The 26,667-nt window shown below is 52.6% G+C and overlaps 2 protein-coding genes across 3 annotated transcripts in view; one reads left to right on the top strand and one right to left on the bottom strand.

Annotated features, from left to right (window-relative positions):
- The window catches only part of UBE2O (ubiquitin conjugating enzyme E2 O), a 92,036-nt gene extending 78,551 nt beyond the window's left edge, over positions 1 to 13,485 (top strand). The window contains 12 exon segments of the mRNA XM_038372638.2: positions 1,435 to 1,524; positions 4,226 to 4,358; positions 4,361 to 4,546; positions 4,549 to 4,617; positions 4,620 to 4,816; positions 4,818 to 4,885; positions 5,859 to 5,875; positions 5,878 to 5,993; positions 6,627 to 6,734; positions 6,736 to 6,831; positions 7,851 to 7,908; positions 9,521 to 13,485. Of these exon segments, the coding sequence (XP_038228566.1) occupies positions 1,435 to 1,524; positions 4,226 to 4,358; positions 4,361 to 4,546; positions 4,549 to 4,617; positions 4,620 to 4,816; positions 4,818 to 4,885; positions 5,859 to 5,875; positions 5,878 to 5,993; positions 6,627 to 6,734; positions 6,736 to 6,831; positions 7,851 to 7,908; positions 9,521 to 10,296 (1,914 nt within the window). The 3' untranslated portion in view covers positions 10,297 to 13,485.
- A 4,618-nt stretch (positions 13,486 to 18,103) lies between these two features.
- Positions 18,104 to 26,667, bottom strand: part of SPHK1 (sphingosine kinase 1) — a 31,169-nt gene continuing 22,605 nt past the window's right edge. The window contains exons 2-5 of one of the 2 annotated variants that reach the window (XM_038371760.2): positions 25,993 to 26,142; positions 25,102 to 25,196; positions 24,093 to 24,208; positions 18,104 to 19,761 (exon numbers count right to left, since the gene is read on the bottom strand). In XM_038371760.2, the coding sequence (XP_038227688.2) occupies positions 18,945 to 19,761; positions 24,093 to 24,208; positions 25,102 to 25,196; positions 25,993 to 26,142 (1,178 nt within the window). In that variant the 3' untranslated portion in view covers positions 18,104 to 18,944. The remainder of the gene's footprint in view (positions 19,762 to 24,092; positions 24,209 to 25,101; positions 25,197 to 25,992; positions 26,143 to 26,667) is intronic. The other variant, XM_043497514.1, reaches the window with a different exon arrangement.

The raw sequence follows: 26,667 nt of genomic DNA, 5'->3' as shown, positions 1-26,667 counted from the left end.
TGCTGTATTTTCTGCCCGCAGCTTAGCCTGAAAGGTCCCATGTGTACAAGACACTTGTCCACCTTGGACAGAGTCAAAGGGCACTGGGATGAAGATGCAAACCTGGAGGCCTAAGTAGGCACAATCTCAGATTTTAACCGAGGTCACACTGAAATCTTCTTTGCCAGGGTGAAAAGGGATTAAACCTGCCCTGAAAGTTGAGGCAACTGGAACCAAAAATGGAGAATGCAATTTGTTTGCCTTCATTTAAATCCAACAAGTATCTGGTTAGGGATCCCAAGTCGGGTTTTTAGTATAACTTCTAAGATGGAAAGTCCAGGGCGGCCCCAAACAGGAGATTGAAGTTCAGTTTGTCTACAGCTAGTGACATTTGTTTGCTTTGAGAATAGGTCGTTATTGTTATAAACTGGATTTACATGTTTAAATTGGATTGAGTCAGAGAGGTCTGAGGGGGACCGTCCCTATTTGCAAAGAATGTGAGCTGTTCACCAGTAGTGGATCTCCTTAAGGCTGTAGGTCTTGCAGACCCTAGAAGTGACTCTCTTACGCTAACAGAGGTCTGCAGGGTAGACGTGTAGGAAGACGTCTCAGCTCTCTGATAGGCCAAGTAGCAGTAGCATGTCTAAGCTCCAGAAGCATGATATACACGCCTAAAGCTGCTCACATGGCCTGTGTAAACTTTATTCCTGCTTAAGAAGCTATTTATTCTGAATGCACTAAACGTGGGGTTTAAAAAGTCAAAGGCGGCATGTTTGGCGTTTCAACCTCAGAGCTTGAGGGCCAGCCTGAGCTGCAACTTCAAAGCACTGTCTACGCAGCTGTTTTTAGAGCACTAGTGCGAGCCTCTCTACCCCGATTGCGTCAGCCTAGGCATGCCCTTCATATCCATGCCCTAGCTCTCACAGAAGTGCTGGGCTCCAGGAACAAACTGCAAAGTCGGTGTCTTCCTTCAACTGAGCTGGCTCAAAATCAAAATTCTTAGAACTATCACTAGATGGCACCCTAAGTCAAACAAATGGTGGTAGGATCCCATTATAAGCCATCTAAGCAATCAAAACTGCTTCCATACTCACAGGTTGGAGCTTTAGAATGTTGATGTTGGTCAGAAGTAATCATATAATATGGTTCACCGTTTCCTAGGTGGTGACTTCTGTAGTGTCCAAGGTAGTCTTTCATGGAAACATTTCCCACTAAATAGAATCTCCGCAGCCTGTTGCTCCTGCTGCAAGCCCATGGTCTCACTGCGTGAGACATGCCAAAGCTTGTCTTTGGACTCGATCCATGTTTACATGACTCAGTTACCTGGAGAAAAGCTATTTCTCAAAGTCTTCATTCTCTGTACTTGAGAGAGTACCTCCTTTCTTTTTGCGAATACAGACTAACACGGCTGCTACTCTGAAACCTGATATTTTGTTGCTGCTCTTGTGCCCATAGCCCTCGGTAGGACAGGTGGCTCGTGTTGATGTCAGCAGTAAAGTGGAAGTAGTCTGGGCTGATAACTCCAAGACCATTATTCTGCCTCAGGTAAGGTGCTCCTGTCTGTCAGTGGGGCCACAGTACTTTCTGTAACTCAGTTTAATGACATGTAATGTTCTTGATCAAGGATGCAAGATACTGCTGGAGCTTGTGTAACTGAATCTCATAGTATTTCCTCCTCCTCCTTTTACTTCACTCCTGTCTGATGGGGGATTTCCCACTCCTGTAATCCTAGACATACAAGTGCTTGGTCTTGTTTGGTCTCCTCCCTTTTCTTGAAAACTAACTCTGAATTTGATAACGTCTTTTCACAGCTCCTGAGTGTTGAGAAGATGTTGTCTAGATTGTTACTATAGAGACAAATTCCCACCCCCCCACTATATGCACACAGTTCTACCAATGACCCTCCTTCCTGACCTGCAGCACCCCAGTAATCCAGTCATGGGGCTTCCATGCAATTATTGCGTGAGAAAATTCTGTCTGCAGAGATCTGCGAGTGACCCTCACTCCTGACCTACAGCCTCCCCTGCTACTCTAGCTCAGTCACCACTCTGTTTTGGCTAATGCATCACAGTCTGACCTGAAACCCCTGCTATTTAGCTCTAACCATGCCGAGCTAGTGCACTAAATTAGATGGTAGTACTTGATGTGTGGAAAGTTCCGGACTAGTACCGCTAATGGTGACATAAGCTAGGACTCGAACCCAAATCTCTCCCCAGATGAACAGTTAGAGATGAGCACAGTGCAAAAAACCAAGAACATCAACGCATTAATCCACTGCCTAATGAACCACTTTACTTTGTTTTCCACATCTTTGTTTCCAGGTTCTTTGAACTGTCTTTGAAATGCCTGTCTTTGCCTATCTTTTAGTCCTGTTTCTCCACTCCTCGTCTTTTTTAGTGAAGAAAGACCTTCTAAAGAAATAGAATACCATCCCCTTCAGTCAGCAGCAAAACTCACCCATACACCATCCCCTATCAAGCAGCACAGAACACATCACTCCTCTTGCTACAAAAGCTCATTCATGTGCAGAAAGCATTGATGATCAAGACTTAAAATAAACCCCCCCAAAAAAAAAAAACCTCAAGCAGCTCTGCATTAATTACAGTAGAATGGTCAATGCCTGCACTATGGAAATGGAAGAGGATGTTACAAAGCAGTCTGCTGTCTCCCTTCCCCCCATTGTCACATGTGACCGGATCATAGGCAGAATCAAAGGTCTGGTGTATGCTCCACAAAGAGCTGCTCTCACGCCACGCCTCTGCAGCAAGCTGTGTCACTCCGTTCCCTTGGATTCTGTCTGAACATGTAATTACAGGACTTTGGTGAATGTCGAGATCCTAAGTTATCTGTTGAGAACTGTAATTTTCGTTTCTGTGCGTGTGCCAGAGACTAGCTGGTTGGGCACTTTCAGTGGATCTAAAAATAACGGTGAAGATGGCATAACGGGCTGACAAAGTAGCCTTTCAACTCAGATTTGGGATAGGCCACAAGGGCAGGAAGTCTGGTGGCCTTGGTCTAGCTCCCCAGGATCTAATCGCAGCTGGCAATCAGTTATTGAGTGGCCTGCGACTGGCATAACTATGCTAGTGCAGGTGAGGATTTTGAGGCTCCTTGGCAGAGCTCTGTGTGTGGAGAGCTTGTACATCTGCATGCCTGGCTTTTAGCTACTGTGATCAGTGTCTCTCTCTTTTTATGAGTTGTATAGGTTTTATGCAACATCACTTGAACTTTCAGAAGTTCAGGATTAAACTTCTCATCGTACAAACCTCTTTAATACATCTTACAAACTAATTCTTGTCCTGGAGCTATCCATTAGGTTTTGTTTCCCCCTGCCCACATGGCAGATGGGGGGAGGGAGGGCTAGATGAGTCGAATTTGTATCCAAGTTGGTAAATTTTCATGTCTGCTTTGCAAGGCTGTCTTTGAAAAATGTAACACACACAAAAGTCCCCTGAAATTTAGAACTGCAAGAATGGGGATGGAAGGGAGAGATTGTGATGGAGTCTGAGGAAGCTGGACTCTCAGGGCATGTAGTGAAGAGGGGTAGGGAGAAAGCAAATTTATAAGAGAGTCCCGTCAGCAATCCTAGTAAGGCTTCCTTGTCCCAATTAAACCTTAAAAAGTGGCAGTGAAGTACAGTGGTTGGAGACTATTCATAGCAGAGTGCCGATAGCAGTTACAATGTGCCACACAAGAAGATAGTGAAACATGCGCATTCTAGCTAGTTCAGGCATTGTTTGTAGCTGCATGGAATGCAGACACAGCCAAGCTGGCATTTGTATTCACACAGCAGCTGGCTCTGTTGCAAAAACAAATACAAATTTGACATGTTAACAACTGCAAAATTTGTGTGGGGTTCAGAAAGCTGGGACTTCAGTCTTGCAGTTCTAGCATGCATGCTCTCCTCTGGGTCTGCATGGAAGCCCCAGCTTTGGAACAGCTGTGGTTCTTTTAAAACTGACCCGGCTATTCCCAAACACCTTATGTTTGGGGGGCGGGGGGAATGCTGATTCAGAACCAAGCTCACGGAGCTTCATAAGTGCAGGACTTAGCTCAGATGAATCACCTTACATAGATAAGAAAAAATTGCCTTTTGGGGAGATTTTGGTGTTGCTAGGATCACTGTCTCTAACTGTCCGTTCCTTTTAACAGTAGAGACTGATTTATCTCCATCCAAAATGACCGTAAATAAAGCATCTGAATTTCGGCCTTATACCACCTCACTTCTTTGTTTTGATTCCTTTAGCACTTGTACAACATAGAATCGGAGATTGAAGAATCGGACTATGATTCCGTAGATGGCAGCACCAGTGGGGCATCCTCCGATGAATGGGAGGATGAGAGCGATAGCTGGGAGACGGACAATGGCCTTATGGAAGACGCCACCCGAAAACTGAAGAGCCGGAGCCTGAGGAGCCTGTAGCGGAAGAGGTGAAAAAGGTAGAGGAACAAGTGCAGGTTGCCGTGGCAATGGCGGTTGCTGATCTAACTGCAGAGAAAGCTGGGAAAGAGGGAGCACCAAAGAGTTTCCGAGAGCTGAAGGAGGCCATCAAGATCTTAGAGAGCCTTAGAACATGACTGTGGAGCAGCTGCTGACGGGATCTCCCACTTCGCCGACAGTAGAGCCCGAAAAGCCCACCCGGAGAAGAAGTTCTTGTACGACATCAAAAAGCTGCAGGAGAATCTGAAGAAGACCCTGGATAACGTTGCCATTGTGGAGGAGAGAAGATGGAAGCTATTGGTGGAGATGGAGAAGACAGAAGAAAAAGCTGAGGCACAGACGCCAGTGAGGTCGGAGTGGCCTAGTGAGACCCCAGTGCTCTGCCAGCAGAGCGGAGGGCAAGCCTGGAGTCACCTTCACAAGTGCCAAGGGGGAGGTCTTCTCTGTGCTGGAAATATGCCCCAGGTGAGTGTGGCACCTTGGGGCTGGACTAAACTCTTCCACTGCCTTCCCCATTGAGACTTCTGTACCCAGCAGGAGTCCCCTGCAATCACTCCCCCCTCTCAACGGCCCTGCTTCTAGGAGAAGGGGAGAGGCGTTACCCACTGGAACTCCTAAGTCACTTGGGAAGGGGCATTAAAGAGGGCTCCTATCCATAGAGGGTCTGGTCTGGGAATGAACCTGATGTCTTGCATGGCTCAGAGCACTGTCACATGTGATGTGGCTGTGGTACAGGTTCCCTTTCTTTCCCCTTTTGGCTGTTCTGACTTGGACGTGCTGCAGCAGTGTGCGTTGTAGGAATCCCTTGCATCAAGATTGGCACTCCAGCTTTGCTAAGGGCTATTGCAATCACAACCTACCAGCATGAAACACCTTGTTGCAACTGAGTTTGAAACGAGCTTTTCTTGACTGGGGGAAAGTGGAGGGCTGGAGGGTGAGAGGCAGAATGCAAATGATGTTCTTGTATCGATTGTGCCTCCTCTGAGCGCAGTGGCCTTGTTGACACAAACCAACTTTCACCTGCCAGAAATAAACAAGAGTGCCTGGTTCTGTGGTGCCTCGGTGACAGCACAGCTTTAGATATCTGGCAAACCTGGACAGGTCAGCTGGGAAAACGTACCAACCTCTGCTTTGAGCCTGTAGCTGTGGAGAAAGAGCTATTAACATAGCGCTTCGGCTGAGGTGTAAATTCTACCCAGATGTGGTCCCAGCGTAGTTGCGTTTAGAGCCTTGCTGCTAACTCGTGGCTTGAGATCTCAAATAACATACAGCCATGTTTCTCCAGCTTCACTGACCAGTGTCTCTCTCTCTCTCTCTCTCTCCTCCCCACAATACTGGGCGCAATTGTTGAGAAGGGAAAAAACTTCCCTTTGAAGGTGTTTGATTTTGGAGGAGGGTTTTCTGTAATCTGTTGGGTTATACGCCCCTCGCTCCTTAGATACCATGCCTTTAAGAAATGGAGTTCCAGCCACCAGAAGCCAAGAAGTTCTTCAGCACAGTGAGGAAAGAAATGGCATTGCTGGCGACCTCTCTGCCTGATGGCATCATGGTCAAGACGTTTGAAGACAGAATGGCAAGTCGTGTGCTCCAGTCTGTTTGTGTGTTAGCATGGTGACTGGGCTTAACCTGAGAGTTAAGGCTCAGGAGGGTTCCAGTCTTAATCCCCTATTCTGAGCTGTCAAGGCATCTACCCTTGTCCTGAAATTTTATAATTACAGTAAATTGGCTCCCTTTACATTTCCAAGAACCCTGGTAATAAACAATGAGTATGTGGGAATCTGATACTAGAATTACTTCACCAAATAAACCTGGGTTGTGTAATTAGGCTAAGCAGGGAGCGTGAGTGGGGGTGGAGAGCCAACAAGGCAGTGGGCATAGCCAGTCCCTGCACCAGCCCCCTCTGAAATCCTGTTTACTCATCTGGGCCTGCAGGGTAGAAGTGTGGTGGGTGAAGTTCAGTCTCTCTCGAGTGAAAGAGCACAGACCAAAGCTAGCAGCCGCAGGAGATCTGCAAGGCTTGAGCTAGTTCTTCCAAGTTCCCAGTTAGTGTTAAGCTAATTAAAGCCTCTATCTCTTCCTCCCCCACCCCCCCAAATTCAGATCTGCCTTGTTACCAGGGCTTGCCTCTCTTTTCCTTGGACAGAGGGCAGCCCTGGCTTTCACTCTAGCCCTTGCCTATTTGTGCTCACATCTCCTCTCTTCACAGGATCTCTTCTCAGCACTTATTAAAGGACCCACACGCACTCCTTACGAAGATGGCCTCTTCTTGTTCGATATCCAGTTACCCAACATCTACCCAGCTGTCCCCCCCTCTCTTCCGCTACCTCTCCCAGTGCAGCGGAAGACTGAACCCCAACCTGTATGACAATGGCAAGGTTTGCGTCAGCCTTCTGGGAACCTGGATAGGAAAGGTAATGCTGTCTTCAATCCCTTTGCACAGCACATGGCTTTTAAACGGAGCCAGACTTCCACAACTAGGCAGTGGTGTTTGCTGCTTCCCGCTGGCCCCAGAGGCCTGACAGTTTTCCAGTTCAGAGAGCAAACTGGGGAATGAGAGTCCAAGCTTTGTGCTGGCCCTGTCTGCGTTGGGCTTGAACCAGGCCTGATAGTTTGGGTTTGAATTCTGGATAGATGGATGGAGTAGACAGAGCCAAAGGGTAGTGTTTGAGAGAGGTTTTGAAAGTGTCTCAAAACTCACGTTTGTCCCTGGAAGATGAGCTGTGGACTGGCTAGTATTAGCGACAAGCCCCTGTCAGGGCTGATCAGAGCTGAGGGTGTGCACAGGGATCACAGTGTGAAGAGGGATCATTCTCCTACCCTTTGGGACTTGGTCTTTCTGGCTTTTTTTTTTGCCTTCTCTGTGGTGAGCAGCCAAGGTATGCTGGAAACAGGCTTAGCAAAGACGTAGGGGCACAGTGAGTTGAGAGAACCCTCACTCTTTGCTTCTGGACAGCTAGGTTCAAGGGAGGTTGTGGGTAGTGATGAATGACTTTGTGGGGTGGGAGGGTCTCTCATTCCTGTTTGGGCACCACAATAAATATCCACCTATTGACACAATCAGCAGGGCTGGAGCGGGCCCCACCTGAGACCCCAGTTCTGGAGCAGTGAGGCAGGTGCCACATACCTGGATTAAGGTGTACAAGCTTCCACAGTATCTGCCCAGGCCATGCCCAGCCTGAAACCAGTGCAGTAAGCCCATAATTGTACCCAAGCCTGAATTGTACCCACAGACCTTTAAAATAGATGCGCACAAACGCAGCTGGAGTCGGGCCCAGGCAGCAAATGTTGGCGTGCGCCTTGGTCACTATTAGCTGCAGTCTGAAGGCTGTCGCCTCCCTTGTTTTCTGTGTTTAAATGCTGACCAGGACAGATGCTGCGTTCGCTGTTGCTCATGACAAGCTGTCTGTGATAACTTCTGTGTGTGTTCTAGGGCACAGAAAGGTGGACCAGCAAATCCAGCCTTCTCCAGGTGCTCATCTCCATCCAAGGTAAATGCAGCTGCAGAGCCGGTGGAGCGTGGAGGGACACTGGGGGGCCCCCCCACTTGCCTTGCTGGGCTGTGTGAAGGAGCACACTTTCCCATCTCAAAGCAGCAGGGGCAAGCACTTACCCATCCCTCTGTTCTTGGCTGCCTTTCCTCCCTGTAACTTTCCCTCACCCCTTTCCCCTCTCTGCAAGAGCAGGCCTCACTAGCCTTTTGCTTGTTGCTCTGTGCCTGGGAAGGTGAACCACAGCCATCTCCAGCCAGCTGCTAATGCCTAAAAAAGCTCCTAAGAGAAAGGTCCTGAGGTTGCTGCTGAGACTGGGTCCTTCTCTTTATAGGCAGTGAGACACCAGCCTCGTTAGCATCTGGTTTATTTTTGCACACATCAGTTGTGTTTACACTGGTTCCTAAACTGCTCTGTGGGCTTTTGAAAGGAAGCACAGGTGTGCCCAAGCCCTGCAGCACTGACTTGCCTGACCAAGACAGCCGGTAATGCTAAACCCTGCTTGGAAACTCTGTAGCGAGCAGTCTGCTGTCCAGAAAGGCCAGGCTTGAACTTGGTAGTATTTGGTCTATGGTATTTGATCTCTCAGCCCTCGGGGTGTCTCTTCCCAGAACAGAGAGGCTGTTTCTTGTCTACAGAACCGATAATCCCCATTTAGAGGATAAAATATCAACTTCTTCTTGCAAACTTCTCTGGATTACCAGAGAGATTTGTTAATGCTGAGAGCTCAGCCTCAGACCTCTCCCTTCTGTTGCCTGGTCATGGGAGAAATGTCATGACCCCACCGTCAGGAGCATTAAAGCAGTCGGGGGCATTGCCAGCAGGGTGGCATTGACCATGTCAACATCATACCCAGGCAGAACAACCAGCCTAAAATGTCAACCGGAGAGAACTCTGTGTGGGTGGCTTGCCCGCGGCTGTGCCAGAGACAGTGGCTGGAAAGGAAAAGGACAAAAGTAAATGTGGTCCAGTCGGCTCTAAAAGCAGCTTTGGGTGTCACTTTAAGGAATGGCTTGATTCTGTTACAACACTTTTTTCATAGTGTTTGGCCCTGAAAAGTGGGCCGCTAACCACAGCGCAGGCAAGGCCTGTGAAATATTTCCCCCTTCACTCACTCTTCCAGTGCCCCTCTGTCCTGGCAGTGCACCTTGTCCCTCACCCCGTGCTGAGCTAGCAACTGTACCTGTTACTAGTCCAGTCATAGGCCTCTACAGTGAGTGGCCTCCACCTGGGAGGTGTTCCTGTAGTCTGAAAAATGACCACCGGCCCCTGCCAGGAGGCCACCAGACCTGTTCTCACAAGTGTCCCAAGCAGAGTCAGAGGCTGGATGAAATGCTGGTGCAGCCGCTAGACATGCACCTGCCCAGATTACCTCATGTTACCAGTCCAGCATGGCAACCTTGCTCTGTTGCTCCCTCTGCCTGCACCCCTGCTTGCCATCTTTGTGCTGCAGGGATCAATATGGCAGCAGCCCAAGTTGGAGGGAGCTCCCTGGTGGGGAAGGTGAGGCCTCAGCACCTGTCAGCAAAGGCAGAGCCCAGCAGATCCCCCTGTAGATCGCAGGTCAGCGTGAGGTTTCCATTTAACTCTTTGCTCTCCCTCTCTCTGCCAGGACTGATCCTAGTGAATGAGCCCTATTACAACGAGGCAGGGTTTGATAGCGACCGGGGCCTTCAGGAGGGCTACGAGAACAGCCGCTGCTACAACGAGATGGCTGTGATCCGTGTGGTCCAGTCGATGATGCAGATGCTGCGCAAACCGGTGGAGGTCTTCGAGCACGAGATCCACGAGCACTTCCGCTGCAACGGCTGGCGCCTGGTTTACCGGATAGAGTCTTGGCTAGAGACCAACGAGCTGGTGGAAAGGAGCCACGAGCACCCCAGTGAGGCTGATTCCTCCTCCCTCCTTTCTGTGTGTGACACCCTGGCCGAGAGCCCGGTTGACAGCAGGGGATTTCAGGGCGAGTACAGTAGCCCCTTGGAGCAGGAGCTGGGGGCCACAGCGGCGGCGGAATTTTCCGACCTGGCACTAGAAGGAAAGGAGGAGCTGGAAGACTCTGGATGTGGAGCCTCGACGCTCGCGGCCAGCGACGGCCATCAGTATTCAGACTCCGAGAGCACGGGCCACGCCAGAGGGCTCACCCTGGCGAGAGACCTAACGGACGAGTGTAAAGCCGCGCAGGACTCTGCCTCGCAGCCTAGTGTGAAACCAAAGAAAAGGAGAAAGAGCTACAGGAGTTTCCTCCCCGAGAAGAGTGGTTACCCTGACATCGGCTTTCCCCTCTTCCCCCTGTCCAAGGGGTTCATTAAAAGCATTCGTGGTGTCTTGCAGCAGTACCGGGCTGCCTTAGTAGAGGCCAATATCCCTGAGTGGAGAGAGGACAAGTGAAACATCGGGTTAGGGGCAGACAGATGCAGGAGAGAAAGGGAAAGCGGCAAGGAAATCAGCAAACGCTGTTCCCAATAAACTGGCATTGCTCGTTCCCGGCTCTCTTCCCCAGTTTGGTGTGTTTTATAAAGAAGGCAGTAGCCCAAATAGCTCATTCCTCGCTCTTTGCTTTCCCCCAACCCCTCCCCCGTTCCTCATGCTCGTTTGATCCTGAAGTGTAAGGAGTTGAGCCTTCCAAAGCAGTCTTGCAGCTGGGACCCTCTGTGCTCTTCCGTCCCCGGGCACCTCTCTGTGCAAAGTGGGCTCCACCCCCTGGCTGCCATGTCTGACCCCAACGTTCCATTTGGGATTCAGCCCTAAAGGTACGGTTACTGTGGTATCCGATGCTGAGAGGCCGTGTCCTTCCATTTCCCTTCACTACCACGTCTTATGGCTTTCTTGAAGTCTGTTCCAGCTTGAGAATACTTAGACATTAGATTCTGGTTGCATCTAAGTCTCCTGCTCCCTACGGGGGTGCCTTCCCATAGCTGGTCACAGACAGATTCTCAGCTCACCCACTCCTTTGTTTGGTACTTACGGTACAGAGATGAAATGCTAGACAGGTTCCTGTTCAGCCCTGGGCAATACCCTGGGGTTTCCCTGTGGTCCTAGCCCTCTGATCTCTCTTCTGGAAGTAATGTCTCCAAAATAGTAAACACATTTCCACTCCCCATCCTCGCCAGACCTGCTTGCACTTTGCAAACTTAGACAAGTCAGCTTCCGGCTGGCACTATTACATCCAGCAGGAGCCTGGGAGCCCCATGTGCACTGCTTCAGCTCAAGTCCAATTGATCAGCAGCAAAGGTAGATCTAGGGTAGATGATATAGCTTCTGTGTGGATGTTAAACCTAGTGCTGCTGATGCTTCTGCACCACTTCAGCTCTTGATAAATTTCTCAGGCTGCAGCTGTTCCTGAGGCTAGCTCAGCAAGTATAGACCTGCACCTGTCGGGGTGTGACTTCACTCCTGCCGCAGTAGCACGGACTCTGCTTCTTTAACAAACACAGCTTTCACTGTGTGAGCCACTGCTCATCCCCAGCCCTGCACAGTCCAGAAGCCAGCAGCATCGGAGACCTTGCATATACATCCTTAATCCCATCGACGGTGCTGCCGGGTAGCTATAGGAAACGGCTAGTGAGACGTGTGCGTTAGTGGAGAGGGGTTTACACTGCGTACTTTGAAGGGGGTATGATGAAAGCAGTGATTATCTGGGGGCATCCTATTCAGGATGTCTGCAGCTTGCTTTCAGGGCTTTCTGTGCACTGCTGGAGACCCCCCGATCAAGCCCTGCTAGATTTGTCAGGAGTCGAGCGTGATAACAAGCTCCCATCCACGCTGATGCCCATTTTCTGCCACAGAGGCAGCCCAGCTGTGTCCTTCCCAGCTGATGAAATGAGCTAGTGAAGCCAGGTTTCCACATGGAAGGAATAACTAGGCTTGTCATTCAGCGGGCTAGTGAACGAGGCTAATTCCTCACAGGAAACCAAACCAATTCTTCCTCGCCAGCTCTCCCACCACCGCTACCCCTGCCAGAGCCGGCGGCTGTTGGGGTTCTAAATTCAAAGCTGAGGGCGGAAGTGTCAGCAGGCTGTCTCACCTGTTTGCAAAGTGCTCCCAGCTGCCTGGATGGGTTTGGTGCTCAACTGCCCATTATCCACTGGAAGAAATTTGATAAGGGCTGTCTCCTGGTCCCATTGACTGTACCCAACCTGCGGTTGGACTTGCCCCCTGGAAAAGGGTGCCACTGGGGCTGGGTCTCTCACACACTGACTCTGGTCTCCACGTTAGCACTGCAGAATCCTTCTCACGAGGTGCCACGATTGCTCCAGAGAGCCGCAGGTCTGGAATTGAGAGCTGTGGGGGAGGCCACATGTTGGTCTTGAGCGGCAGTAGCATTGTGGGGCTGGGGCTGAGGCTGGTGCAGTAGTTCCTGCTATCCTCTATGTTAGCCAGCATTTCATGAGCAAGAAAACCGACTCCAGTGTAAAAGGGCAGGGGTGGGATGCTAACTGACATTGTCCTTTGGGGGTGAGTGAGGCATCTGGTGCAGGGGGTTGTTCCACACATTGCTAGACACCTTACTCACTGTACTGAAGGCCAGACTATGACTTAGACTCATTTCCTTTGGTGTGTCACTTCATTCCTCTCTCTGCAAAGGGATGGGGGAGGAGGAGTTGACAAGCTGCTTATTAGAAAGACACAAGTAGAGAACAGAATCTGCTCACGTTCCTGGGGGTCTCTAGCATTGCCCACCCACACAACACCCTCTCACTCACACTCTCTCTCTCTAGTTGTTTCTTTTTATCTTCTCCTGGAAGGGTGGAGGGGACTAGAGTAGCCACAGCAAAAGCCAGCTGTAGGAGCTGATCTGCTTTGAGGAAGGTGCTGGGAGAAGAGGTGCCATTGTGAGAGCCAGCCTGACTGTATGCCAGATGATTCCTTCCCCCTCCCAAGAAGTCTGCCTCTCTGATCATAACCAAGAGCTTTGTACGGGATCCTGGAGTTTTCAACCGAGAAAGCTCTTGCTTATTGGCCTTGGGGAGGCTCTCCTGTCCCTTAATAGCATTGCAGGAGCTTTCCTAGCTCTTCAGAGCTGTCTGTCCCTAACTGAGATGCGCACAGAGGTTACAAGTTTCTAAGCTTTTGATCATGTGAAGCTCCGGGTCTGAGATTGCTGTTGAGCACACTGCAGCTATGTAATTTTTTTTGGTGTACGTATGTAATATTTAAAGGTTAAAAACAAAATTTAAAAAGGCAAAACCTTTAAAAAAAAAATAAATTAAAAAAACACAAAGCCAAAGCATGATGCATATTGTTAGCCTTAAAACTGGCTACTTGACGCTGCAATGTACAAATAAGAACAGCCTGTAACTGTTTTAAGTGCTGGGGTGGGGCAGGGAAGAAATATTACAAAATCAGTTTGTAGCCTTGATTCTGTACAGTATTTAAAAACAAACAATGGAACTATTACTGAGGCCATGCTTAGAGGTGTGTTGTTCACGTGCAGATGTGAATGCTGGGTTGCTTACCATATATGTATAAAGTGCTGTGTGACTTTTTTTTTTACCTGCAAATTTTTTTTTTGTTTGGCTAATTAAGATGTAATAAAGGAGAAAAAGGTGATTTGCCATTAAATTTTGCCGCTGTGAATAACTATGGTGGTGCTTTTTTTTTCTTTCCTGTGTGGTGAGTATATCACATGCAACAGAACTAAAGATCCTGACACTTTTATTCAGACTGAGGAGGTTCTTGCTCTGCTCTCAATCAATACCACTGCCAATGGGCAGCATGTGAACTCAGACTCGGGAGACCCGAGTTCTGCTGGCTCGCTCACTAGTCTGCTTGGGTGACTTTGGGCAAGTCACTTCCCCTCTCTGTACCTCAGTTTCTCCATCTGTGAAGTGCTTTGAAATCTACTGATAAGTGCTACATAAGAGCTAGGTTTTACTATCCTCAGTGAGGAAAGGTGGCAGAATCTAGCCCTGAGGAAGCTTAGTTAACTGCTCTGTAGCTGACTGGTGCACCTGGGAGCCGATTGAAAGCCCTCTGAGGACAATGGGCATCTTTCGATGGGCTTTGGATAAGCCTCTTCATTTATACAAGGTTCAGGAAGAGCAGCTTTTCTGTCCAGTAGTTAAGGTAACACCAGGATCCAGCTACCTCACACAAGTTCAGCTAGTCTGGTAATGGGGTCTGAGATGCCAGCTTGTTGTCACCCCTAGCTGGCTTGTTCAGATCTAACTTAAACTTGCAGTAACCTGAAAGCTACCACATCAGCTGTTTATGGACTGATGGGAAATGAGGTTTGCCCAGCGGCCGGGGACATGTGCCCACATCCTAAACTGCCACTGTGGATAGAATCTCAGGGGGCATCCTTATCAAAGAGGCCAAGGACAGAACGGCCATAGAGCGCAAGGAAGCCATTCAGAGCAGTGAGATCAGGCAGCAGAGTCGGGGGAAGCTTGCACGTCTTTGGAAAGAAGGTTTCAGCCATCAGTGCTGCTGTTCCAACCCTTTCATGATGCCAACAATCAACTTGCCTCTTGCCAAGCTGACCTTTCAGTCCCTAGGACAACGTAGGAGCTGTGTTTAGAGACCTTGGTACTGCTTGGGCACAGTGCGGTGAACTGAGGCTGAACGACTCAAACCTTCTGACCTAATGGAATGGGGTGATATCTTGGCTCCCACCACCAAAAAAGGGAAGCTGAGAGGGGCTGATGGATGGTGCTCGGGCCTGGAATTTAGAAACTCCTGGGTTCTAGTCCTGGCTGTTCTGTTGATTCTGTGACTTCGGGAGCAAATCACTGAATCTCACGAGGCTTCAGTTTTCCCCATGTTGCAGAATTGGAATAAGGCATTCTGCTCCAGGACGGTGGTGGACTTATGTGCTCTGTGTAAGTACCATTTTTAAGGGGTGATGATGGAACAGGTGTGGTTAGAAAAGATTTAAAGGGACAGCAGCAGGGACAAGGGTCAAGGATGTGAGGAGAAACTAAAGCAGAAATGAACTACATATGAACCTTAATGACTGCCATGAGAGTTCAGAGCACTCTTTAACAGCTCTGCACTCATTGCTCAGATCATATTAAGTATAGGATGCTATGGCAGGAGTTGGAGTGCTGCAGGTTAATGGCACTTGCTGTAGGCTGTAACTGCAGAAGCAAGACGAGTTTAGTTAGCCATCCTCAGAGAGGAGGGAGGCCTGTTCCCAAGCGGCTATTGCCAGGGGCCTACCTTAATAAATGAACCAGGGCGGGTGTACACAAGCACTCCACGTGGAGTGGGAGGCTCCAATGGCTCTCTTCTTGTAAAGATAACAGCAGGAGTATTACGGGGAGGGGAGAGGGGGAGCTACTCAAGGGAGGCCAGGAATCCTTCAGGGAGTTGGTGGGTAACTTTTTGATATGCAATAGGATCTCGGTCTCCCTTTTTTGGTACTGCACAGCCTGACAGATTGGCTCTGAGACAATGAGCTGCTGCCAGGGCTGGCTTGACCTTTTTTGGGCCTGGTCCCAAACGTATAGGTGGGCCCCCATGGAGGTTATGAAGCATGGTGGGGGGGATGTCACTTCCTAGAGTGAGGGGCTATCCCGAGGCAATGGAGCATGGCATGGCAGGGGCATCCCTGCTCCACCCAGCCCAGTGCGAGGACACTGTTTACAAACCGGCAGTTGCCAGATGCACAGTGGCCCGCCCAGCCCTGTGCTGCCAGCATGTCCCTTCCCCTCAGGGGTGGGTCTATGCTGTGCCACACAGCCCCCCGATTCCCTATAGCCAGAGTCCCCCAGACCTGCTATGCCCAGCACCCCCGGACCCCTCACCCACAAATGCACAACACCCTGCACAACATCACCCTGCCTAGCACCCCCCGCAGCCCCACCACAAATGCCCAGGACTCCACAGAACCCCTGCTCCCTAGTGTCCCAACACCCACAGATCTTCCCTGCCCCCTCACAGCCTGCACCTGCCAGGGCCCCACCCCCTGCCTCCCAGCTGCTGGGAGGTGACTGTGTCTGCTGGCCTGAGCTGGTCCTGGGCCTGGGAATCACTCCGGCCCCTCAGGAGTGGCAGGATCAGCTAGGCAGGGCCTGCCCTGGGCCGGCTGTCTCAAAACGCGCTTGCCAGGAGGGCCCAGGCAAGCTCCTCCACCCCAACTGGCTGAGATGGGCCAGGCTTCTGCACCTGTCCCAGGCAGGTCAGCTCAAGGGAGACAGGCGGGGCCCCACAGGTGGTGGGGTCCAGCCAGGGGCTGGAGAGGAGCCCTCGGCCTGAGGAGCAAGTGATGGGCGGCCGGGGGCTGGCGGGGTCTTGGATCGCAGCGTAAGCAGAGCAGGCCAGGCTCCCTGGAGCCACTGGCACCATTATAAACCCAGCACTGGCTGCTGCTCCTGAAGCAGAGAACTCAGAGTGGATGCAAACAGCTGGTGGTTCTTAATAGGCACTCTCAAATGGGGAATACAATGCTCATGGCCTTAAGCCTCATGGCTTTGCCTGCAGCATGCACTACCATTTAAGAGGAGTTTGCACAGTCTCAGTTGCCAGCTGTGTTGGTTACCAAATTCCAGACAATTGACACTGGGCTAAAAGACAAGGATGCTAGATTAGCAGGCCTAGGGGACAGGATGGCTGCTGTAAAACCAGACTCAAACCACCTGGGCCCAACTTTGGAGACCGTAGGAGCTGGAATGCAATCTGCAGAGAAGCTGCAGCTGTAGAATTCTAGGCCAGGCAAGTGCCCATGAAGGGCTCCCTTGAAAATCAAATCCTCCTGCAGAAAGATCAAGGGTTTAGGAATCTAGGAACTTCCTGAAAAACTTGTGGATTTACAAAATAAAATTCCAGAGCTGCTGGAGCTGGTCATGCAGGAAAAGCCTGTATGTGCCTATGTGGTGGAATTCTCCAGAGAATCTTTCAAACACTGAACCAGAACTAAGACTGCAACACTGGTATAGGGGAGACATTTCTACAGGCAGACTTCCTGATCATCTTCTGAAGGGCACATGCTATTGATTATTTCTGACAACCTAATCGCCCAACAATGGACGAAGGAATTAGATGCAGTTAAAATGTTTAGACCAGAGCATCACTGCATCCATTTGTACACCTGGCCCAATGCCATATGGAAAGGTACCTTCCCCCCCTACCCCTTATTTTGGGATAGGGATCCTGCTTGTTACCTTGCCTTGCTGGAGTGAAAATAAATCTGAGCTCTGTATGATCATGATTGGCTGGCAAACAATTAGACTTTTCTTTCCCTGCTTTGGGATCCTAATTGCATAATTTTCAGCTGAATAAATGTGAACAGCAGCTGCTGTCTATGGTTCCTCTGTTGTGGCTGAACATTCTAAATCTGGGTTCGTTACTCTCGCTTTAGAGCCAAAATTAGCGGCAACCAAAAAAATGGTGTCCCTGTATGAAATGGGTAGAATCAGCACTTGGTGGCTGCTCAGTCTGCCTGTACAGCCAGCCCTTTCCCACAAGCTTTTGTCTGTTTAGATCGCATGCCTGCACTGATGCTGGAAGTCTCGGTGTGCTTCAGCTGGCCTGTGGATGTGACAAGTGTGTTCTTTACAGCTATTGCTAGCTACCACAATGCATGCAATGTGGGCCATGGACATGAATGCTGTCTAGGCTTTCATAAGGCTGCCCATCACTCTGGTATCTGACCACCAAAGAATGCTATGCAGTTTGATTTTATAAAGATTATTGTAACATTTCTGATTTTTTTTTTTTAGCCTTCTTTTCCAAAATGTTTCTAAAGAAATTGCTATTGGACTAGATTGGTGGTTTTCCCCTCTACAGTTAAAACATAAGAACTCAATGGACCCAGCAAAATTAAATTTTTAATACCTTGGATTGGGGTGACACCACCTCTCCCAGCGCTTAGCCCACCATGAGTCGTCATAGCCAGTCCCTAGTCTGGAGAATAAAGGGATTTTCTAGCAGGCTGACTGGGACTCTATGCAAATGCCAAGAGGCATTGCATTTTGGAGCAATCAACCCACAACCCCTTGCTGGCGAAATCGGAAAGCAATAACCCCTGAGATGCTGCTGCTCCAAGAAACTTTATTGCTTATTACACCACAGCAATCCCAGGGAGGACACAGTCCAAGCTGAGACTGCCGGGTGCTTAGGTTTGCAATGAAATCAGAGTGCCCACCATATAACAGCCAAGGCCTCCTGATTTGGAAAAGCTAGATCTTTATCGTCTCATCTTAAGGATAAACTCTGTCTCCATGGAGCTTTTGGTAGATATATTTTTCTTTAAAAAAGAAAAATTGGTTCATTATAACAAATGTTGGCCCTAGAGTTTATGGTGGAGCCAGTTCTCATTTCCCCACCGGCCCCAGGGGCTTGGTGTCCACTGTATCTGCTGATGCTGAAGCAGTGCTCGGTCTCTGTGGCACTCTGCTCATGGGGGAAAGGGTAGCGCTCTTGTGCCTTTAGTGTATTGTTGAGCTGTGGGAAGGGAGCAGAATGGCTTTGTCCTTGTGGGGAACCAAACAGCAGAAAAGCAGGAGGCCTGTACTGCAGACAGCCTGGGTTTGGCGAATCACCTGGCTTCAGCTGCGGAGTCCCTTACAAAGATGGGCCAATCTGGAAGCAGAGAAGAGAAGCAGCCCAGCACTTGGGGGTGGTGGAAGAAATATCCATGCAGCTGCTAAGCTGACCTGGAAAAAGCTGTGCCTGTATTCGGGTACCATCACCTGCCACCCACGGCTCAGGAGTCCCTTCCCCTTAGGGATCGCTGTGTCCCATAGGAACTTCCTGACTTGGGGGGGTGAGAAGGGGGCAGGCCAGGCTGTCAGTGTCCCTTCCCCCCTCTCAAACTTACTAACCAAACCTCTTAGTGGTTGACCCATAGCGCCTGTGATCAGGCAGGAAAAGAATTGTGCTGGGAGTGGGACTCGGGAGGTTGGGTAGAGCAAGGGGAACAAGAGACCCCTGTGAACTATTCCAGAAGAGGAGAGGCGCACGGGCTGGAGAAGTGGCAGGAGGTGTAAGCATTCCCTGCAGTGGTCCTTGCCTGTCCTCCCTCAATGCACCCCAGGAATGTGCATGGTCAAAACCCTTTTTGAAGTGGTTTATTTGTCAGGCTGGGGGGTGGCTCAGGAGCTACTGATGATCCTGCAGAGTTGGTTGTGCACCTGGCCCTGCACTGGCTCGCACGCCAGCAGCTCGCCATCCACCGTCATGAGCCCGGTGGAAGCGAAGGGCTCAAGCCGGAAGGCCCTCACGGGGATATAGTGAAGGTGGGGACAGTTCAGGTCCAGGTGAGTCCCCTTCTCCATGGCTAGGAAGATTCTGAGCAGCCCCAGCCGGGAGACCCCGGCTTTCAGGTAGAAGAGGTGCATGGAGCCGTCATGAAGCTTGGCCTTGGGGGCCATGGGGAAGTCAGCGCCCACGTGCGACTGGTAGATGGCGAAAATGGAGATAAACTCCTCCTCAGGCACAATGGTCCAGTGCTTTGGGACTGGCTGGTCGAAGGGGACCAGGAGAGGGTCCTCTGGCCAGGACCCCTCGTGAGGAGGCTCTGGCGCCCCTGGCGCAGGCTGAGGGAGGATATGGAGGGGGTGACCGTTGCTGCATGGCACGTGGTGGCTATTCTGCTCTGAAGGGCTGCCGGGGGCTGAGGAGACCGAGGATGATGTCTCCACGGGCAGGTAGGAGAGGCGGCCCTTGTAGACCTTCAGCCCAGCCAGCTGCTGGATGGTGCCCACGGTGAAGCGGGCTTTGCCCAGTTGGCGGTACTTCTCGCTGGCGATGTCCACGTCAGAGATGAAGCCCCAGCCGAAGCTGAGGAAGGAGAAGAGACGCTTGCCGGAGGCCGTGTTCAGGGAGACCAGGTCCATGGGGGCATACAGGCCTTTGCAGAGGAAATAGGTGCAATTGGTCAGTAGCTCCTTCCTGAAGGCCTGCGTGTTGCTGTAACAGAGACAAAAGCAGGCAGATCTGTTGAGCTGGGAGCCTCACCTTTTCTGAGGCACGCTCCAGTGGTCTGAGTGGGGGAGGGACTCTCGGGACCCCCCCAGGGGCCTGCTGGGAGACTCCAGACAAGTCCCTGCAACTCCAAGGTGCCCCCTTTGGCTGAGGAAGACACTGCCATTGCATAATATCTCTAAGTATTATTGGAACGTGACTAGAGCCACTGGGGGTTTCAAAGATCCCCACCTGCTTGGAATCAACATGATGCTGTCTACCACCAGAAGAAAAGTCTCCTAGAAACTCCACAGGATGGGTTTAAAACCCAACTCCCTGGGCTTGTGCCCCTTTTCTCAGACTCAGCTAGTGCGTCCACCTGTCCTTTTCCTGTCCAACCAGCCGGGAATCACCCCTCTTGGGCTGACCAGCTCACAATGCTCCACAAACAGAAGCATCACTGACCCCCATTTGCTCCCCTGCTATGCTCTCCTTGGAGAAGCCTTTCTCCGTAGGCTGCACCCCGCTTTGTTCGAAGCTCCGGCAGTGGGAGGGGAAGGCAGAATAACCCAGAGGGGCAGTTGGCCAGGCACAGGGTTTGCTTGGTGCCTTTGTTTGCAAGGCCCCGCAGCCCAGCCTGGCAGAAGCATGGCCCTAGATAACCAGATGCAAGAGGAGCAGGCAGCGGTGCACTGATGTTGTCAGACTGTCAGGAGCGATCTGCCTGCATAACAGTGAGGCAGCCAGGCTCAGGGACATGGCAGACAAGAAGCCCCATGGGGCACCGGCATGTGTAAGGTCGGTTGCCATTGACTCTGTCCAGGCCACTGGTTTCGTCTGGCTCGGGGAACCGAAGGGCCTGTCCCCCAATGACACAGCGACTGGGAGCGCATCATTGGTATGGACAGATTTGTAGTGGCAGCTGCCCTGCCAAGAACAGCAGAGCTCTGCCTAACGGCTCTTGTTCCAGCTCTGCCTGAGCCAGACTGCCCTCGCACCACGTCCAGGACACGCTCTGGCCACTGGAGAACAAGGTTGCCTGTCTCAGGAGGCTCGGCTATTTACACACGCACCACGGTAGCAGCTGGGCAATGGGGGCTCAGCAAGGTCTCATCATTTTAGGTATCCTTTGCTCCCCTCCACCATGGCCCAAATCCATGTAGTTAGGGGCCCAATTGCCACTCTCTGAGAGCCCGGGGTGGCTCAGCCAGGAGCTAGCTGACTGCCAGGGGCAGAGGGTTTGCAGCTCCTGGGAGATGGAATCAGCTCAGAGCTAGTAGATGGAGCAAGTCACATCCGCCCTCATTTCTGCTGGGAACCCCCTTCCACTAATTCCTGCTATGGGCCAAGCCAGGCCAGGGACCAGCTGGGGGGAGGCCAGGCATAGCTGGGCCGTGGGCCTGAAGCTCAGAGCAGCTTTGCACAGGAAGCCAGCCCAGGTGGCAGCAGAAAAAAGGCAGATGGGGAGTGTCCCACCTTCCCTTGCTGGTGGAGGAGGGGGCATGGCTAGGGAGAGGGGCAGGGTCTCACTCTGGGAATGCAAGTGACTCCCTGTGGGTCTTTTGGTCGTCAGCTCTTGGCTCCTGTTACCCTGCTGCTGGCTGTTCCGCCTCCAGGCAGCAGCTGAGGGGGCATGGCGGACGCTTTGGTATCGGCACTGCTGTAGAAGCCAGGCAGGGCTCTGGGGGACCGGGAGAGGGGGGTTGTATGCGCCCCTGGTGAACACCAGGCAGGAGGGGCTGAGCTCTTTGGAAGCTCAGGTTCCAAGTGTTACAATGGCGGGTGCTGGGCACCTCGGCAAATCTGGCCTTTATGCAGGTGTCTAGCGTGGAGCTGGGCCATGAATGGAGCCCCAGGGGCGCGGGTTGCTGCAGGAAACGGCTGGCTAGGAAGTGGTTTATGTTGAAGTGAGAGCAAAATTTCCATTTTTTAAAATGTATTTGAATGGGTTTTGACCATTTTAAAAAGCACCATTGAAATGGTAACGGCCACACTTGCTTTGGGCTTTTTGTTCAAAGGGGGCTAGTGATTGGCCCAACCCAACCTGTTACAAAACTTCTGCCCGGTCTGATCTTGGCACCGGAACGGACCATGATTGCGGCACGCTCCCCTCAGCTGTTGCCGCCACACACACAGCTTAGCGTTGTTCTTGAAGGAAGGCAGAACTTGCCCCTAGGCTAGTGAGCAGAACTTGGCCCAAACCCCTATGTACTCTCTGGGCTGCTTCTGCTGCATACCCAGCTCAGCCTGCTCTGGGCAGCAGCTCCCCGGGGCATCTCACTCAGTGACGCCAAAGCACTTGGCAGGGCACAGGCAAATATCACCTCCAGTCTACTAGAGGAAACTGAGGCAGAGAGTTGTTAAAGTAACTTGCCCAGGATTCTGCACTGGGAATGCAACTCTTCTGCCTCCCCAAGCAGGGGCTGGAAGGAAAGTCCAGATGGGGAAACAGAGAGAGCCAGGCCCAGGACTAAGGAGGGTGCAGGGAAGGGGGTTGGATCTGTCGCCATACTAGGGCGAGTCTTCTCTGCGCAGTCAGCTAAACCCCGTACCAGTCTGGGAATTGCTCTGTGCTGGGGGGAGAGCCATTCTCAGGGGACTTTCGGAGGCAGCATGAGGCTCGTCTGGCTTTGTTTGTCTTCCTGAGCCCATGCACCCCCCCGACTGGAGGGAGCAGAGGGGGGCAGGGGCAGAAGGGTCTCTAACCACTAGATCACACTGCTCTCCAGAGCCTGTAATTGAACCCAGGATTCCTGAGCCCAAGCACCCCCACTGACTGGAGGAAGGGGGGCCCATCTCTTCTCAGGAGCACCTATCTGCTTTGCTCAAGGCTTCAGAGACGGGTGAGCTGGGGCCGGGCATTGTCTGGGAGCAGTCAGGTGGCTGAGCAGCGTGGCGGTGAAAGCAAAGCCGCCCGTTTGTGCCCCCACCCGCTGAGCACTGGGCAGCGGGAACTGGGATTAGCCTCGCAGCGGGAGGGCCAAGCCAACTGCACGGGGCAAAGGCCAGAGCTGAGACTGGCAATTTCATCACGAGATGAGAAACATGAGCCAAGGGCTTCCAGTTAAACTGCCTCTGCGTGTCCCTGCCCCTGCCCCTCTCTGTGCCCCAGCCATGCCAGGAGCCGGAGCTACTCCACCGCATCTGGCCCCAGTTTGCTGTGCTGCCTAAGTAGAGTGCAGACCCGCGGGGGCTTGTTGGACTCTCCGTGCGCGCGTGGGTAGCACCGAGCCCAGCAGTAACAATAATCCCAAGCTTTCTTACCCCACTTTTCATCCGTAGCTCTCCGCACACTTTTCAAAGGAGGGCAGAATCATTAGCCCCATTTTACAGATGGGGAAACTGAGGCACAGGGCAGTGAAGTGACTTGCCCAAGGTCACCCAGCAGGCCGGTGGCAGAGCCAGGCATAGGACCCAGGTCTGTTGAGTCCTGTGCTCCATCCATGTGGCCACATTGCTTCAAAGGCCCCCTGCTCTGAATAGGGACCTCCCTCTAGCTGCTACTGAAATGCAAATAATTAGGAGTAGCAGGGAGGCTGAAGCATGCAGCCATTCAGTGATGCTGTTAGCAGAGCAGGAAGGGCTGGGTGACTTTGTGCGGGGGGGAGACGGGGGTTTGGATGGTAACATCTCTGCGTCCAGAGCAAGCCCTGTCCGTAATCTCCTTGCATGTGGGGACAAAAATAGTGATCACACCCTACGAGGGAGCCTTCATCTATTGCGTAGCTCTCGGACATGGCTCTAACCTGGCTTTTCTGTCCACGCATGCCCCAGGAATGCCTAGCTGGGCCACCTGCCTGCGAAGATGGCAACTGCTGCAGGGGGCCTTAGCTTTGCACTTTGCTTTTCGCAGGGGCGGGGCTAAACTCTGCCCTCTTGCCCACCTACACAACCTCACTTGGCAGAATCCAGCCCTCACTCGCTGCCTTAGCCAGGCTCCAGCAGCCCGGGTCTGCTAGGAATGATGCCAGCCATGTGGCAGATAGCACCGGAGACTGGGACCTGGGGCTAGCTCTTGCCAATGGACAGTCCCTGTGGTTAGACAGGCTGCCCTTGGTGTGGGGGAGTCCTTTGCAGTCATTCATTTGAACTAGTTTCCTGTCTGCTGAAGTCAGCGTCAATGGTGTAAGGAGGTTTACAAGGTCTCGGGCGAAACTGACTGCTCCTGGCAAGACAGTCAGTGCCCCTCTGTCAGGGGGCTTCCCTGCCAGGGGCCTGCTCTACCTCTCCACTGTGTGCCCCTTCCCCGAGGAGCCAGCGGTGACAGCTCAGCGAGCAGGGCCTGGGCCGGCGGCTGGCTGAGCCCTCTGTGCTCTTTGTGGCTGAGAAGTCCTTACCCGGCATAGTGGTTGATGGAAGCGGCCAGGGCGTTCCCAGAGCCCCCAGGCAGGGTGCAGAGAGGCTTCTTGATGGCGGCCTGCCAGTCATGACGCTCCATCAGGCCGTTCACCACCTGCAGGGACAGAGCCACACAGCTGGCAGCTTCCAGAGAGCGCAGTCCCATCCTGTCCCTGGCTGCTCTGGGGGAAGGGGAAGGGAATGGACCAGAGGGAGCCAGTACGGTCCTAGGGTCTCTGCTCTGGGAGGGGCAATGCAGCCCCCTGCTCCGGCTGCTCGTGCCCCCCCCACACACACACACAGGCCATGGAAGCCTGAGGAGGTTTTGGGTGCCACCTCCTCTCCTTTGGTGCCTCTGGAAGCTGCCCAGCTTGGCTCCAGAGCACAAGCAGCAGACCCAGGAGCTATTTGTCCCTGGTGTCTTTTCTCCTTCTTAGCCTTTGACAGTGTTGGGGAGGGCAGCGTGAGAGCGTGATCCCAGCCAGGCACAGTCACCATCCAGCCCACGTCTGCTGCTGCTCCTCCGTCCTGCCCTGCAGCGCCGCCTGCTGTTCCAGCCATGTGCCCCACATGCGTGCACACCCTGCCCCATGACCTGCAGCTCCCTCTTCTTCCAGGCCTATCCTTCCCTCCCGCCCCCCAGCTCTGCTGCTGCCCTTCAGTCCTGACCTACTTCCCCTCCCCATTCCAGGCCTGGGGCTCCCAGGGGAGACAGGGCCACCTGTGCTGTTTGGGACGGAGGCTGCTGCCCAGAGACTCACCCCCCTTGGGATCTGAGCCGCCATCCGTGCCCGGCTCTCTGTTCTCCACCTACGCTCCCACTTCAAACTCTAGGGAGGCACAGTGCCAAGCTCTGCACCCCCAGCCACTGCCGGGGGGCAGTGGCTGGAGACACCCACACTCCCTTTGCTCAACTGCCACAGGGTAAAGGAAGGCCAGGCCTGAGGGACTGGCTCGTCTCCTAGTTGCCAGCATAACAGCTGCCTGGTTTCCTGGCTGTCTCCTCACCTCATACAGCAGGCCATCCCCAGCCAGGACAGCCACGGCGTCCCACTGGGATAAGTCTCCAGCCCGCACCAGCTCACGGGCATGATTCGGCCTCTCTGGGGAGAGAAATACAGAGCTGCTGGCAGTGGGGGTGGCATGGCCTCAAGTAAGCATGGGCTGCCGGGAATTGCCATGGTTGCCTCTCCCTGCACAATCCTTGCAGACAGGAGGGCCCAGCCTTCCTGGGCGCGAGAGGAATCAGCCACAGGATGTCACTTGGGCTTCCCAACCCAGGCTCCCAGAATCAGATCCAATTGGCAAGAGCCCAGCCTGGCCCAGGAGCGGGGAAGAGACCCACCAAGCCAAGAGAAGGAATTCTCATGGCCGAGGGCACACGAACCATTGCTCCTAAGCGGTGGCTCCCTGGAGGCCCCCAGGAAGGCTTCATGGGTGCATGGGAGAATGACACTCCCAGCAGCTCCCCCGCCCAGCTCTCCTTCCGCTGCCACCCTTCGGTTCTCCTTGCCGCAAGGTGGGATTGCAAAGCCAGAGGGGAAGGTGCCCCCTTCTCCTGCTTCTTGCCCCCTTCTGTTCACTTGAATACTATGCATCCCTTGGTCAAATTTAAATGAGTTGCACTTTATTTGCATATTACAAGACAGGACTGGTTGAGAGGCTCCCAGCTGAAGAGTTCTCAATGTTACCTGGCAGCCGTGGTGGGCAGAGAGGTAGAAATGAAGGGCTATCAGCTATTATCCCAGGCTGCACAGCCAGCCATGCAGGGAGAGCTCAGCCAGACAGCAGTCCCCTACCCAGTGAAATGCCTTCCCCTAAGCCTGGCAGTGAGGGGCCCCTAGGAGGCAGCCTGGGCGAGGCAGAACCCACTGGGCCCTGCAGCAGGAGCAGACTTACCTGTCACAAAGAGGGTGAAGGCTACGCCGGCCTCGGCCAGCATTGGCTGCACTAGGGAGTGGAACAGCTGCAGAGCTTGCCCCGTTCCGCTCTGGGGGTTCAGCAGCACCAGGATGTGGCAGGGCCACGGCAAGAGTCCCCATGTCACCCCTGAACAGAGAGGAGAGATTTAGCGCCGGCGGTGCCTCTCCTGAGCTTGCTGCATTGGCCAAACCCGGCACAGCTCCCCTGGCCAGGCTGGGAATGGGCCGGATGGGACCTGAGGAAGCTTCCTCACCCCGAGTTTTCAGGGACCTGACACAGCTGTCCCCAGCCTGCGGGGGGAGCCCCGTGCCCTAGCGGCTCAGCCTGACTAACAAGCAGGTTGCTTGGTACTGGCAGCTGAAAGACTGCTCTGACCTGACGCCCAGTTCCACTGACCCCCAGCAAAACGTTTTCTCCACCCTCACGGCTGTGTTGGCAGCGCTGGAGACTGACGTCCTTCTCCATAGCACGGCTGGCCCCAGTCCCCCCTCAGCCGGCGTAGGGGGGGTAGTTAGCCCCCATGCAGTCCTGAGCCAGCCAGTCAGTGCCAGGTGGTTCAAATCTAGTCAAACTAAATGAGGAGGGAGGAGCTTGTGTTACTGCTGGGAGAGGTGGCTGGCTGGGCTCTGCTTTGGGGGGGTTATTTGTTTT

This window comes from Dermochelys coriacea, chromosome 14, assembly GCF_009764565.3.
Source record: "Dermochelys coriacea isolate rDerCor1 chromosome 14, rDerCor1.pri.v4, whole genome shotgun sequence".
Taxonomy (NCBI): domain Eukaryota; kingdom Metazoa; phylum Chordata; order Testudines; family Dermochelyidae; genus Dermochelys; species Dermochelys coriacea.
Note: the sequence above shows the minus strand (reverse complement) of the source record. Positions and strands in the feature narration are given on the sequence as shown.